The sequence below is a fragment of the Homarus americanus genome, unplaced genomic scaffold (genome assembly GCF_018991925.1).
Source record: "Homarus americanus isolate GMGI-L3 unplaced genomic scaffold, GMGI_Hamer_2.0 scaffold42643, whole genome shotgun sequence".
NCBI classification, from domain to species: Eukaryota; Metazoa; Arthropoda; class Malacostraca; order Decapoda; family Nephropidae; genus Homarus; species Homarus americanus.
Window position 1 is genome coordinate 1,109,558 of NW_024747582.1, and position 15,429 is coordinate 1,124,986.

Below are 15,429 nucleotides of genomic sequence, written 5' to 3' on the forward strand. Positions count from 1 at the left end.
GAGTGACTGGTGTGTGTGTTTGGACGTAAGAGAGGATGCGGTGGTGTCGGATGTACTGTAGTTAGTGTGTTGCTATGTGAACTGACTGACTCACTCGACACAACATGTCATGAAGTAACACAGGACGCGGTCTCACGTGTCCAGCTGTGACTAATAATGTAACCACAAGTTGATTATGATTATGGACGAGGTTAGGTTAGGGGGAGAGAGATTGTGTATGCGTGAGATGAGTGTACAGTGCGTGTTTGTGATGAGTGTCCAGTGTGTACCCGTGTCTTCAGCTGAAATTATCTAGCAAGTTGTGTGTATATCGAGCAATGGTCCTCCCTGCCCCCGCTCTGCTGTATGCCACCAAGACTGGTCACCTACGGGAGACAGCCCCAAGGCATAGAGAACTTTCAAAGTTTCACCAACGTATTTTACATCCCTTACCCCGAACCCGCCGAGAAGACAAAACGACAAATGCCAGTAATCTCGCTGATACCAAACTGTAGGAGCATCGTGACAGACATTATCCATAAACAATTACGTTGAACTGGCCATGTTACCCACATGGACGACAGTGAGCGAAAAGTTGGCGGGTAACGGAAAAGTTAAAGGAAAATCTGAAAGAAAATTTACACCTCGACCCTCTCATCCGAGAGACGATCACTCCACACCTTAAACAGTTGGCGGAGCTCCTATTATTATAGGTGAAATTAATTACTTGGTAGTACTGTACAGGTGTTGGTTGAGTCACCCGTGCATAAGACTGAGGAGATCACGTGTTTAATTATCACCTGTTAACTTGACCTGAGGACAGATAACACAAGTACTTTATCTGCTCGTCCACTCCAGGTTAGCTTCGCCACCTTGTTCATACCGTACAGCTGTTAACCTAACCTAACCCAACCAAACCTAAACTAACTAACGTAACCCAACTCGACCTAACCTAAGCTAACCCAAATCCTACCTAACCTAACCTAATTAGACACATTATCTCGGCACCAGTTAGGAGACAAAATTAACATAATGATTTGTACAGATTAACAGTCCTTGAATAAAGACAAACTGGCACCTGTCCTCACGTAGGCGTCGGAAGTAAATAACTTTCCCTTCTTGTCTATTATAAACACAAAACCAAACCACGATTATATTAGTCAGGATAAAACAATATTATCCAAAAATCTTAAAACACGAGAAATGTTCAATTAAACGGGTAGACCTGCCAGCGCTCTTGGGGTCAATGTTTTATAGCGAAAATTCCGACAGGCAGCGGTGTCTGGAGTCCGGATATTGTGATAGTGAGGGAACATAGGAGATGATTATATCCGGAGTGCAGGCGGTGGGCCAAGGTTAGCTAGTGCTTGTGGTGGTTAAGTATACAGTCGGCTTCCTGGTGCCTGCGTGTCCGTCCTTCCTTCTGTCTGTCCGTCCGTCTGTCCTTCCTTCCATTAAAAAATTCTCCAATCCGTCCGACCTTTTGAATGTCAGGGTGACTCTTCAGTGGCGGCAGGAGGAGGAACGAGGAAGAAGTAGAGTCGTAATAAGAGGAAGACGAAGAGGCAGGAGGAAGAGTATTGAGGCAGGCAGAGCCGAGGGAGTCACAATTGTTGGTGACCCAGCCAGCTGTGTCCGTTCCTTCTGTTGTGTACCTCACCTGTCTGGCTTGGGGGTGGTGAAGGGGGTACGTGGGGGTGAAGGGGTATGTTGAGGGGTGAGGGTGGGAGTCGACCCCCAGACAACTGGTGTAGGTTTAGTAGTCCGTGTGTGTGTATGGGGGGGGGGCGTATTCCATGTTTTGGCAATATAACTGACAGTACTGTAGTTAGAACTGACAGGAGTAATACAAGAAGCAAGATAAGGAATAAAACTGACAGGACCAATGACGGATCTCAACTGGTCTGATCCGGTCATACCCCCCCCCCCCCTAGGGCTCCAACCACATTCTGCTGACAACTAACCTTCCAACCTCGCTGTCTCGAACATTTTCCCTTAATACATCCATATATACTCTTAAACCATTAATATATTCAAATTCTTTATTAATAAAATATGATTCATTGCCATGCTGGCGTTAGGGAGAAAAAGTCTCAAAACAAGGCCGAACACGAGTCTTTTGTGGGAATGATTTGTTGTTGGGGGTTAGTTCAAGGTTGTGTAGTGAAGAAAGTGTTAAGTTGAGTGGTCTCATATGTGGGATGATTCACCGGCGGGTAAGGTAATCTCGGCCCTACGGCATTGTGGATAAGTAATCCGATATATTAAGGTAATGGTATCCTTATAAACTAACTCGTGTGGCAGCTGTTGAACTAGTTTGGCCGCAAGTGGAAATAACCCTAACGTGAACTGGATGTAGAGGTAGACCCTCTAATATAAATAATAATTTATCTTACCTAATGACCAGCCACTAGAGGCGGCCACTCCGAGGGAAGGAGGCCATTGGCCTGTGTAGGATCCCTCCATTGTTCTGGATAATTTTGTCAAGGGATATATATATATATATATATATATATATATATATATATATATATATATATATATATACAGTATATATGTGTGTGTGTGTGTGTGTGTGTGTACATTGGTTGAAGGTAAGTGTGCACGTATACATCTGGCCTGATTCTGGGTGAGAACAAGTGGTGAAGGTTAGTGGACACATACACACACTACTGCGTCGTAACATTAACGCGTCTTGGTTTACAATTCCACTGATATAAAGATACAAAATTATCACCATACACACACACACACACACACACACACACACCAACGCAGGAGTATCCAGGTTTTTACTATATTGAATAGGATTTGTGTATTGTGTGTTTCATTTCTATTACTTTGTTTTGGCTTATCAAAAGGCAAAATTTAATATTTATATAGTCGTTGGGAACTGAAACAACGGGAGACTGGGTGAGGCAATCTTGGGTGTTAGTACGCCAAGTTGTGATTAGTCCCCCCTCCTAGTTCTCATGACGTCATCAGTTCCCCTCCCTCACCTGTTCGTTTCCCATGATGCAGTTAATGTACCCGTGTTGATATTATAGGCAGCGAGGTGAATGTTTAGTGTTGCGAGAGATGATGTCTGTGTTCAGTGGTGTTCTGGTCCTCTCACCACCCGGGCAGTGGTTCCCAATTAGGGGTCAATTATCCCCAAGGGTAATTTGATATGCTTCGGGGGTAACGACAGCCCATGAGATATAGCCATATTTTTCCTGCTTCTTGATTCCATGCACAACCACTCCATGTTTCAGACACGGCAGAGTTGTGGCACCTCTTGCCTCACTCTCCCATGATAGAACCGCGTCTGCTTCACGTACTGAACAAGACAGATGTTGTGTCAAAGTAATGACTATTGTTGTCAGTCTTGTTTTGGGGTAATGACTACAACTAATTGGGGACCACCGGTATTGTATACAACTCTTACAGTATTCGGAGTCAACACCAAGACCCGTACAGTATTCATAAGTTATGTTACAACTCCGGACGGATGCATGACCGGACGGGAAACCTGTAAGACACACACACACACACACACACTGATCGGTAAATAGATAGGAGGTATACATGAATTGATGGATAGACTGTTTATTTGATAAGATCATCCTTCAAGTTCTCTTTGATTGAGCCCGTCCAGTGTCAGTCGACCTCACTTACAAGAGAGATTAGAACGATTTCAGTAGCCTAGTTTATACAATAGAAGGATAAAGGGTTAATACAGATTTATAAGAACCTCACAGAATATTGCTCAGTCATGTATATATCTGGAGTCAGTTGATGGTCGCCCCACTGGAGGTCACATCCTTAATTATTAAAGCTGTGAATATGTCAGGGATAACTTGTTAAGGCGTGTGCCGGTGGGGTACAGGTAGACTATGACCTCCTCCTGCAGGTCCCCAGCCGTTACCAACACCTCTTCCCTCCCTGACCGGTTATCCCTCCTCCTAGTGACAGGCCTGGCACTAGGGACCTGCCACACTTTGCCATAAACAGATAAATTGTACCGGGAATTTTCCCCCCACACACTCGTCATTCTGTCACTTTATGAGTAACTTGCTGACAAAACCCATGACCCTTCAGGCTTTTACGCCCTTAATGCATGAGTCATAAAGGCAAGCATGAACTCCGCATGCTTCTCCGATGGGCACTGTAAACGCTTCTGCGCTTCACCTTGCACAAGGATGTAAGGGGGTGCCCAATAAACTAGCCTCCTCGTTGGCAATCTAAATAAAATCTAACTTGTTAGGTATTATGAGCTGTGAATTGTTGTGTTAAACTGCCAGAGAATGTTGTAACAGTAACTACCAAATGTTAGCTCCTTATGTCCACACTTGACTAGCACTGCCCTGTCACATGTTTAAGGGGAAAGTACAGTTACCCACAAAAGTCCTGCTGCCTCTCCTCCTGAACCACGAACCCCGAGATTCAGACTCGTGAATTCATTGCATATGTGGACAGAATACATCAGTATCTAATGCTTTGGGTTCACGAGTCTGAATCTCGGGGATGATGGTTCAGGAGTGGAGGCGGCAGGACTTTTGTGTCTGACTGTACATTCAAGAGTCCGTGCTTAGGTAAACAAAAATCGGAAACTACGAAAAAATAGGTTGTCCTATTATATTTTGTGTTGTTTCAAAGGAATCTAACCTTCATTTCCTGACTTCCTGTGTGATATCGAAAAGTACAAAATACTGCACTTGAAAAATATGAATTTGCAACGGAAACGTAATAAAGTATTTTCATTTTCTTTTTGCTCTTTTTCCCTACATAAATAAAAATATATAGTTCCGTGTTGTAACTAAAACGAATCTTAACCAAGTCAAATTAAATCCTATAGTTTGGTTTAATAAATAAAGATACGCAAGGCGAGGCTCGGATGATGCTGTGATCAGCTGGTAACCAAAAATAGCCGCGGGTGATGAAGCTTACTGCACCTTTGACACTACTACACCGCCCACACTTATACTAATATATAAGTAAGTACAGTACACACGCTGAAGGTAAATGAGGATATGAATGTGTAATAGACATGAGAGAGTGAGAAAGAAGGGGTTTGAGTAGTGGTGTGAGAGGTGACCTACTCTAGGGTAGTCCTCTATATCACGCGTACATTAATTAAGGAAATAAACATATGTTGCGTTATTTAATTAGTTTTGTTATAACTTATGTACGTTTAATGATATAGTTTGTTGAAAACTTCCAAAGAAGGACCACTACTGCACCTAGAACGCCCGCAACTCTGCCTAGCTTATACTACAGACGAGGCGTGACTTATTTGAAGTTTACAACAGCACCTCAGAGGACATTACTCAGTCTAGACTCTAGTGTTCATACCTGGAGCTGGAAGATGTCCGCCTCACAAGGGGTCACAACTTTAGGTTGAAGTCCAGAAAAATTTCAAACGTTTTTCATAGTGGATATTTATATGACAGCCTGTGTTATTAATGGTTAGGTTAAGCCCAAATGGCGAAGAGGATAAGGTAAAGTTTGTTATACCTTTTGTAGGTTTTTTAAATGGCCATAGCAATATAAGGTACAGTAATAGTCTAGATGAGCTGCACACCTCTTCCTGCTGTATAATATTAAATTTCACTTTACAACACAAATGACATCTTACCTCATAACAGCGACAAAAAGTGCACGAGCAATACATTTTGCGTGATATATATTTTATGATTTGTTACGCGTTCCAGTAAGAGATACGGCTCGTCCACCTGCCATCAGACGTCATATTGCTTTCATCTCATAGTTAAGGTATCGTGGGCCAACGAGTGGTGTTGGACTTATATTGTCGTTGTATTAATTTTCCAAGGTGAAGTATCCTATATGAGGTAATAAAGGCGCCGCTAAGCCCGTCTAATACTCCTAAAGCAGCGCAGTATTTCAGTTAGTAATTGTTAAAGAAAATGTCACACTAACCAGAAATTTGAGAAAATTTTTCCTTAGAAGATAAATATTTTCTCATCTAACGAAGAGAGCACAGAGACGACGAGGAAAGTGTATACATGTACTTGACGAGAGCGGTCCATCCACTGGGGAGGTGATGTGTGTCACAATACTCTACTGCTGTTGTGAGGGTTAAAGTAATAAAATAAACTATAACTATACTGTATACTGTACAATACTTTAATGAACATTAATAGGTGAAATAAACTAAAATGCATAAATATAGAATACTGTAAGTTGGTAAAGAATCATTACAGTACAGTAATCCGTGCCATACTGTATAGATTTATGCTATGACTGTCTTCCCTCGCAATAACTGTACTGTACTGGCACAGACTGTTGATTTGAAACTTACCATCACTGAACTATGTCTGATTTTGTAGGAACAAACCAGTGAGGCATTTTCAACACAATGGGAAAAAAACGCAATGCTAAGAAGGCGACCAATAGAAATGCAGGACCGGTGAAGCTGCTGCCCCAGATCAGAGGGCAGCTGACCGCCATCGTTGATGATGTTTTCAAACGTAAGTTTTTCACAGAGTTGACTATAGTACAGTACAAATAAACTTTTATAGAACCTAAATATACTTCATGCCTTTATATATGGTGTACTGTATACAGGTAATGTGATGCTGCATTGCACCAGTTATCATTGTAAACTGTATTACTGGTGTGGGTAATGGATATGGCTACACACTAATGATTTATACTGTAATAGGTTGTACAAAAGTGCCTCCAGCCGTTGCCCCGAGTGCAGCACAGGAATGGGCTGAATACCTGGAAATATACGAGTTAATTGAGAAGATCCAAGACTTAGAGAAAGGTATGTGTGGAACAAGACATGTCAGGTAGGTACAGTATACAGTAAACCCTTGAAAAATGGCAATGGTTAGAGCCCCACATGTTGCCACTTATTGAGGGTTTAGTGTACTTACATTCCTAAAAAGTATTGTGCTGTGTGAATTTCATGTTGTGGAAAGTCTCGTTAAGTGAGAACTACTGTACCTGTATTTTGGAAAGAACTGTATCACACATTTAATAAGTGAGCTCTTAAGGGTCTCAGTCCATAGCAAAAAACATCTATTAAAAAGTGCTCAGTGTATTAACACAAATAACCAAACCACACAAGCATAATTTAATTTGATTAGGTTATTGTTGTTGGTTTCATCTGCTGTTTAGTGTTAATGTGTTGTTTTTATAAGTGGTTTCTGTCTTTGATGATGTTCAGCTCAGATCACATTTGTTATTTATTTCAATTCTTTTCCATTTGTTTTTATATATATTTTGTGCGGTCTTATTTGAGTAGTTAAAATGATAACTGTAGGTTATAAGAAATTCAGTATTATATAGTACAGTGGAACCTCTATTTAGCAGACTACGGTATGGAGATGAGAGTCCATTAATCGAGAGTTGGTTAGATGTGAAACTCTCATCTAATGGAGAAACAAGTTGGTTATATGGAGGATTCACTGTAGAGTCTTGATAATCCCTTAAATATAAATATTATGCCAAGTATCTTTTTGTTATTAACCAGAAACACAGAAAAACGACATCCATCTTTGCCTCATTTCTTATTGTCTTGTGCAGATATCCAGCTCCCGACGTATACTCGGACAGATCAAGTGGCACCCTTTATGTCCTGGCTGAAGGAGAGAAAAATAATGGTTTGTGTTGAGTATATTATTGTTCAGCTGTCTTGTTAACTTACCAGTACTGTACAGTGTTAGTTTTATAAATGTTGTATGGAATAGGGGTGAAAGTTGACAATAGTATAAGTGAGATGAAAGAAGGAAATATAGAGACATGAAAGAAAGAAATAGTTTAAGAGATAGATAATTAATGAAAATACATCAATATACAACAACAATTCTACACACCAGAAATATTTAAAAAAATGTACGAAAAATCAAGCATCACTCCAGACGGTCTGTGTGTTCAAATGTGCAGTTGAAATTATTTAAGTGAACTATTTTAAGTAGAGTACGTATTATTTGTAAGGGGGATACTTGAGGGTTTTAAGAAATGGGTATAATTATGTGGAGTACAGCAGTTTGTTAAATATAGTTCATCATTTCAGGTCAATGGAATTGAAATCGCCGAATTTGGCCACGAGGGATTTGGTCTCCGAGCAACTGAAGATCTGAGTCAAGGGCAGAAGATAATAACCGTCCCCTACGAGGCCATGTTGACGGAGGAGACTGCCAGAAAGTCGTACCTGGGTGCGTACTGTACCTGACCTGTGTACCACTCTACTGGCTGTTGTCTTTATGTTGACCTTTGTTTTCTGTTGACAGTTTTACAATACTGACTCATAGGCTCACACAGTTGAGGTTCACTTTTACGGATTAGCTCTGAAGGTTCCCATGTTATGCTCCTTAGATGTAAGTTATGCTCCTTAGATGTAAGTTATGCTCCTTAGTTGTACATGTATTTATTGTTTCCTGCTGGATGAAAGTTAGTCATGATGGAGCAAATTATTGAGATGTGAAAATTAATTGATTTAATATTAATTTCCTTTGATTAATGAGATGATATTGAGAGACCTTATTTTTGTTGGATTAACTGCATCACTTGGTACTTGTGTTAAATGATGTTTTTGTCATTTAAAACTGAATGAGGATAAATAGTTGTTAGTGATACAGATGTAGTGCACCTTTTTTATTAGAAAGAATTTGTAGACGAATAAATTATATCATTCATGTAATGTTTTGAATATATTAGATAAGAATTCTATTATTTTTATATTGTGAATTATAGTTTCGGTCATCCCTGTGTTTTTCCAGTGGTTTTTGACGTGTTTTGAATGATTTTGATTGAACCTAACCTAGCCACAGAATCCAGGAACTCTGTCTAACTTAACCTAAATTCCCAAGCTTCCCCAGTTGACCGAAACTATAATAATACCAAAGAATGTGAGTTTTAGAGTAAGATTGATACAAATTCTGATGTTTTGTACTGTGCTGAATATTGACTTGGTCATTACTGTACCGTACTTGTCGCAGGTCCACTAATAGAACGTGACCCCATCTTACAACACATGGGTAACGTGGCCTTGGCCTTACACGTTCTTGGGGAGTTTGTAAACCCGCAGTCGTCGTGGCAACCATACCTGCGCATCCTGCCCTCGACTTACTCCACCACCTTGTACTTCACCCCACAACAGCTTCAGTCACTCAAGGGATCACCAGTGTTAGGTAACTTTAACAACATAATTATCAGTGTTGTTTTTACCACCACCTGTAAGCCTTTTTCTATATGGCATCAGTTAGCCAGAGAATCATGAGCAACACAAACCATCCTCTCAGTTTGTGTTATCCATTCTCTCTAACTCTTGTCTTACAGCAGTAAATTGTTAAAGGGATTGTTACCCACTCCCCAACTGTGGTCAAGAATTAAACTTGTGACCATTTGCTTGAACTGTGTATTGAAATTTTGAAGTTAAGATGAGCCTGGTGTAGTCAATATTTAAGTTCTTAACTCTCACAAACCCTTTCTTCCTTCTGGGTTGGTGGGTTGGCTTCAAACAAGACATACACATGCTTGTTTCCTGTCATTCATTCTTTCAAGCTGCTGTTGTTATTTCCCAACACTTCATCATTCTCTCATCCTTTATTAGATGTTAATTTTAATAACTCACTTTACAGAGGAGGCCGTGAAGCAATTCAGAAATATTGCACGACAATATTCCTACTTTTATCGAATCCTGCAGTCATCACCAGAGGCTAAAAGTTGGCCCATAAGAGACTACTTCACCTTTAAGGCTTACAGGTGAGTGTCTCATGCCCTCCACGTTTGTTGAGAGACACTTGGGGACTTTGCTGCTGTTTATAGAGAGATATTTGCTGAGTAATTAAACACAATGTCCATCCATTATTTTTAATCTTCTCTTATTCTTAAGTGGGGTGACTCATAAGGTACAGGAGCCTTGAAGCTGAAAGGAGACGATAAGGGAGAGATATGTGTAGAGAGTGACAGGACAGCATTTCATTGATAACATGTGGAAGTATCCATATATGTATTCCAGCTCATATCTTTAATTTGTATATTTAGTTTATAAATTGAATCTGGAACTTCCAATTTGATTTATGATACTGTTCGATACTTCTTATCATTTCACTGTGGTTACTGAATTAAGCTGTCAGATTCATTCTTGTGAACAGTCTCATATGATATGCCTCCACTGTACTGTACTCAAGACACAACTGTTCATCAGACTGTATCCTACATGACACCTCCAGGTTTACAAAGACACAGTTGCAAAGAGAAAGATTAAGTGGTTCATTGTCTGTCTTCTGTTTTATTAAAATTATGTTGTGTTATATGACAGAAGGAGGAGTAAGGTGCATCAGAAATAGGAGATGAAGGACTTACAGGAGGCATTGATGTGTGTGAGTGACTGGAGAGCAGGACATTAAGTGATTTTGGGGGATGGTAGTGTGATGCAACGGAGGGTAACTAGATGGGTACTTGAGGACTTGTCATAGAAGAGGAATATTTTAGTGTGGTAGATCACTTCTGCTACATCACTGAGGACTAATGAATGACAGTGAAGGGAGATTCTGTGTGTGTGTGTGTGTGTTTGACCACACTTGTGTTATTGTGGGAAAAGTTTTAAGTGACAAAATAGTTGTCAAAGTACTATTGTGTTCCTCAATGTAGCCAACGTTTGTCTTGAAATTCCAGATTAACTCTTTTTTTTTATACTGAACCTATTGTTGTAATTAATATGGAGGTTATGTATTATCTTTATGTAATTTGTTTGCAAGTTGAAGATATGTGTGAGTGTGTGGCCAGCTTCTGGTTGTTGTATCAGCTGTTAGCCGTTTCATTCAACACTTCTCTTGCACTGTCTTACCATTTCCTTAATTTTTTAGGTTTTCCCTCAAATAGTTTTCATGAAAACGCTACAAGAAATGAACATCATTCTATAGAGTGTAAGTTTTGGGGAAGGTTGACACAGCATAATTATAACTTTAGTTTCTGTTTATATTAATGTGTGATGGTCTCTACTCTCGCCTCTCTACAGATGGGCCGTGTCAACAGTTATGACTCGGCAGAACAGAGTCCCAGTTAAAGAATCCAGTGGCCAGATGGCTCTCATCCCTGCCTGGGATATGACCAACCATGAGCAAGGCATTGTAAGTACAGTATCTTTTTTCAGTTTTTAAATAAGACTCTTTTATTTTGTACCCGTGTTGAAGCAGGCGAGGACTTGAGTTATGACCACTGGCTAATGTACTTTTATATGACCATTTGTAACTAAGCACTAAGGCAAATGTACTTTAATATAGCTACTTTTAACTAAATACTATTACTAAGGTAGTTTTATGTATAACTGAGTGTTATAATTGGGAAGACCACTGACGTTGTTAGGTATGTCTCAGTACTCAACAGACTACGACAACGAGGAGAACTGCAGTGTGTGTCTGGCCCAGCGAGACTTTAAGGCCGGGGAGCAGTTCTCTATACACTACAGTCAACGGCCCAACACTGAGCTCTTCCTTCATAATGGCTTTGTTTATAGAGGTAAAGAAATTATTGATTTTCTGATCAACATTTTTTGCTGTTTTTATATGGTGAGTTATTGTGAAGTTTTGCTCAAAGGATGATCGTGGATGGTGTAGAGAGGCGTCATGGTAGTGGTGAGTCACAGTGAAATGATAAGAATGATAAGCTTCTTTAACTAGACATTAATAAGTATGATGATTCTTAATGTGGAATTAAATCATTCTACCACATACAGTTAATGAAAATAAGAGACTGTATAGAAATATTGTGATAGAGAAATAGTTTAAATATAGGTTGAAATATGAATAATTGAGAGGAAATTAATACATCTCTCACTCACACAGATAATAAGAATGATAGTCTAGCCATCAAGTTAGGTGTGAGTAAGGACGACCCTCTACACGATGAGAAGGTGGCCCTCCTCTCTTCCTTAGGCTTACCATCTGCTGGCTCCTTTATGCTCATACCTGGCCAGCATCCAGTGTCCCCGGGCCTACTGGCGTTCATCAGAGTCTTCTGTATGGATAAAGGCAAGACAAGTGTATTATCTATCATTTTTGTTTTACCTTATTTACCTATTGGCTGCCCTCTAGTTGCCTATTGGCCACCCACTAGTTACTATTGGCCACCCACTAGTTGCCTATTGGCCCTCACTAGTTGCCTATTGGCCCTCACTAGTTACTGTACTATACATTAATAATATCAGGGAACCCTTTTATGCATCTTTTGATCTTGGTTTAGTTGATGAAGTTATTCATAATTATTTTTCATGTGAGCGTGTACAGTATTCATGTTGCTTCCTCTTTTTCGTAGCTTCCTTAGACAAGTGGAAGGATGATGGAGAGAAGGCCAAAGGACTCCTGCATGAAGACTGTGATGTGGGCACAACAGTACAAGATAAGACATGGAGTTTCCTTAACATCAGAGTCGCTCTTCTCATCAGGTCTTATCCCACCACACTGGAGGTACGTTTAATGTACTGTGCAGTACTGTACATTTATGCTTCCTTCCTCCTCTTATTCAATCTCTGATCATAAATCTTAAATAACTAGTGAATTAAAGGATATCTGTCAACTCTTCCATTTACAGTGTTACCAGATCACCTGCCTCATGCATATACACACAATCGGCAAGTCTGGACCCCTTCCCCCCAAATTGTCCTGACTTTCGAGGGTTTGCTGTACAGTATACTGTATGTGTATTTTTTTGAACGGTCCCAAATATAGATAAGGATAAGATATACATACTGTATATACATACATGCATCCATACATACATACTGTATATATGTGTATTATTGTAAATGATCCGTGTCACCAGGAGGACGAAGCAGCCCTGCCAACTTTATCTGGTGTGGACTCATTGATCCGTTCTCAGGTGATCTGTGAAAAGATCATCTTGAGGGATGCAGCGTTGTATCTCACGTCACACATCTCCAAGTGAGGGTTTTTCTCTCACATAAAGGAGGTGAAGAACTGCATTAATAAATGGTGTGTCTTTCTCTTGTGAATGATCAACCAAACCATTTATTTATTATATTCTACTGTTATGGACTCCTGAATAACCTCTAAAATTGACTTAATTTTTACTCTGCACAAATATAAAGAAAGGTTTCCAGTGATAAGTGAGAGCTTTAAATGATCAGAAAAATATAGTGTTTACTGTATTAGTACGGCATTACAGCACTCGAAGACTTGGTGAAAAGTTTGGGTATGAGACAGATTCTCTTTAATACAGCAAAAGGATGTACAGTACAGTGAGGTTTTGTGTATAAAGTGATGAGGAACAAGTGTGTGTAGTGTTTCTCGGAAAAGATCATTTTGAGTAATAGTATTTTGTTGATGTGTTTACGACGTGCCTATAGTGCGGTATAGGGTTGGGAGGTGACGTGTTAAATAGTGCAAATAGCCCCGGTGGTTTGAGAACAACAACAACAACAAAGAAATCGTGGATTTTAATGTTTTTCATGTGTGTGTGTCAGCGTTATTTGTGTGTGATCCAAATATCCCCAAAAATGGACTGAACAATTTTAATAATACTTGGCATAATAGTTTATACATTAACTAGATAAGAACCAGAATAGTTTTGATAATGTTGGATAAATTGTGCACTTGGCAACTTTTTAGTAAGTACAGTATATTAAGACTTCATTATAGAGAAAAGTCATTGACAGTACATAATGGCCGTCCAGTTTTAAACTCAAGAGTGTAAGAGGTGTTCCAGAAGTCCTTTGGCACAACTCTCCTCTGGTAGTAAATAACATCTCTACATATTACTCTTGGCTCATCTCTTGTGTGTTGTGCATGAAGAAAATGACATGATATAGAAAAGTGATCATATCAAGTACAGAAAGTAACTAGAAAGGGTTGAAGGCACACAGTACAGACCAGATCCGTCGGACCCTTGATGTAGCGGACAACATTCCCCATAGTCCGCTAAATAGATGTTCCGCCGTTAATATTTTTTAATAATGTGATGCGAGTGACGGTAACTTTATAGACCAGAGATTGAACCTCGGAGATAAGTGCTGTAGATATTTCCGGGAATAATTTTGTAATACATCGTGAGTGTGTGTAGTTTATTGTTGTGAGGGTCAGGCTGCACTACTAGTTCTGGCTCAAGACTGTACTCTATTATTGACAGTCTCTCTAGTACTGTAATGGTTATATCTTGGGAATAAGATATTTACTGGTTCTTTATTATAACTGTATTGCTGTTATTATTAGTACATGTAGTGTTATTATATAAACCAGTATTAACGGTGTAATGATAACCGTGTAGATAGATTAATTAAACGAACGTCGGGAAACATCGTTATCAATTAGTCATAGAAAATTTAGGAAGTGAATTAATCATAACACAATATTGTTTGGTTCATAAACTAAATTATAATGTATTTTATTTAATGTGTTTATTCTAATTTTACTGTGAATTTTATATTTTACATAAACAGTCATTGAGTGAGCTGTGCAGTGCCTGTTTATATCTGATCTGATGGAAATATACAGTTAATCCCTCCCCAAATGAGAGAGTTTTATTGGTCAGCAGAGGGCAGTAACCAGAGCCTGAGGGATGGGCTTACAGTAGTGATGTTGTCTGGTAACAGTGGCTATGACCTCAAACTCTAGTCCTTACCATGAAGTCCTAGGTTTAGGGCCCAGTAGGGGTATTAATTACACTGATAACAATATACAGTACACGGTATTTGTCTTTTATATTTTGTCAGATATAAATTTGTTAAGTCGGCTTTGAATAGAATAGAATTTTTCATTATCCCGATGTTAGCCAAGTTTACATCACATTTTATGGTGAGTGATGTGACCACAACAATACTGTGACCATCTACAATTTTGGCCTTTATGGATCACCGAAAGATTAGCCCCCCTTGATACTTTTGGGGGCTTAATCTTCAGGTGAGCACTTGGGGGCTTAATCTTCAGGTGAGCACTTGGGGGCTTAATCTTTAGGTGAGCTCTTGGGGGCTTAATCTTCAGGTCATCCATAAATGGCTAAACCTGCAAAAATTTTCAATCTTAGTCTTAACTTTACGACACCTTTCTCACATCATCAATTCTAATACATTATTCATACACTGTGTAGGAGTTTGGGCCCATCACTGTGTATTCTCAACCTGATTTATTATGAAGGGAGTAAATATTTTTTCTCTATCCCTACAGACAGGAACATATAGTACAGTCATGCATATCATTATTCAACTATCAATTAAAATTTAGGTAAGTTTTTATATGTTTAGTTTAATATCAGAGACTCCAGTTGTATTTTGCACCAAGTTATTGAGTGTCTTGTGGTATTTCTGGGACTATTGGTACATAATAGATCTTGGAAGTGTAGCTCAGTGTTTGTCTGTGGTTTACAATCCCTGGGTAAAGTGTAGAGCCTGAAGTAGTTTAACGTTGGTGAGGCGGGCACATTGTTTAGGATCTGGGAACACCTCAAGACTCTCCACTCCAGGTTATTTCACTTAAAGATTAGCCA

The 15,429-nt window shown here is 39.5% G+C and overlaps 1 protein-coding gene across 3 annotated transcripts; it reads left to right on the forward strand.

Moving 5' to 3' along the window:
* The first annotated feature begins 302 nt into the window (after nucleotides 1-302).
* On the forward strand, nucleotides 303-14,457 carry LOC121879706 (actin-histidine N-methyltransferase-like). Of its 3 annotated transcripts, none has more exons than XM_042386451.1 (12): nucleotides 303-837; nucleotides 6,309-6,449; nucleotides 6,644-6,748; nucleotides 7,513-7,589; nucleotides 8,003-8,144; nucleotides 8,928-9,119; nucleotides 9,570-9,693; nucleotides 10,952-11,063; nucleotides 11,310-11,451; nucleotides 11,778-11,963; nucleotides 12,247-12,398; nucleotides 12,754-14,457. In XM_042386451.1, the coding sequence occupies exons 2-12, from the start codon at nucleotides 6,338-6,340 to the stop codon at nucleotides 12,874-12,876; spliced, it is 1,467 nt and encodes a 488-aa protein (XP_042242385.1). In that variant the 5' UTR covers nucleotides 303-837; nucleotides 6,309-6,337; the 3' UTR covers nucleotides 12,877-14,457. The 3 variants fall into 3 exon arrangements, with proteins under 3 accessions (XP_042242385.1, XP_042242384.1, XP_042242386.1); XM_042386450.1 differs by lacking the exon at nucleotides 303-837 and adding an exon at nucleotides 4,820-4,955; XM_042386452.1 differs by lacking the exons at nucleotides 303-837; nucleotides 12,754-14,457 and adding exons at nucleotides 4,820-4,955; nucleotides 12,523-12,679.
* The last annotated feature ends 972 nt before the right edge of the window (nucleotides 14,458-15,429 follow it).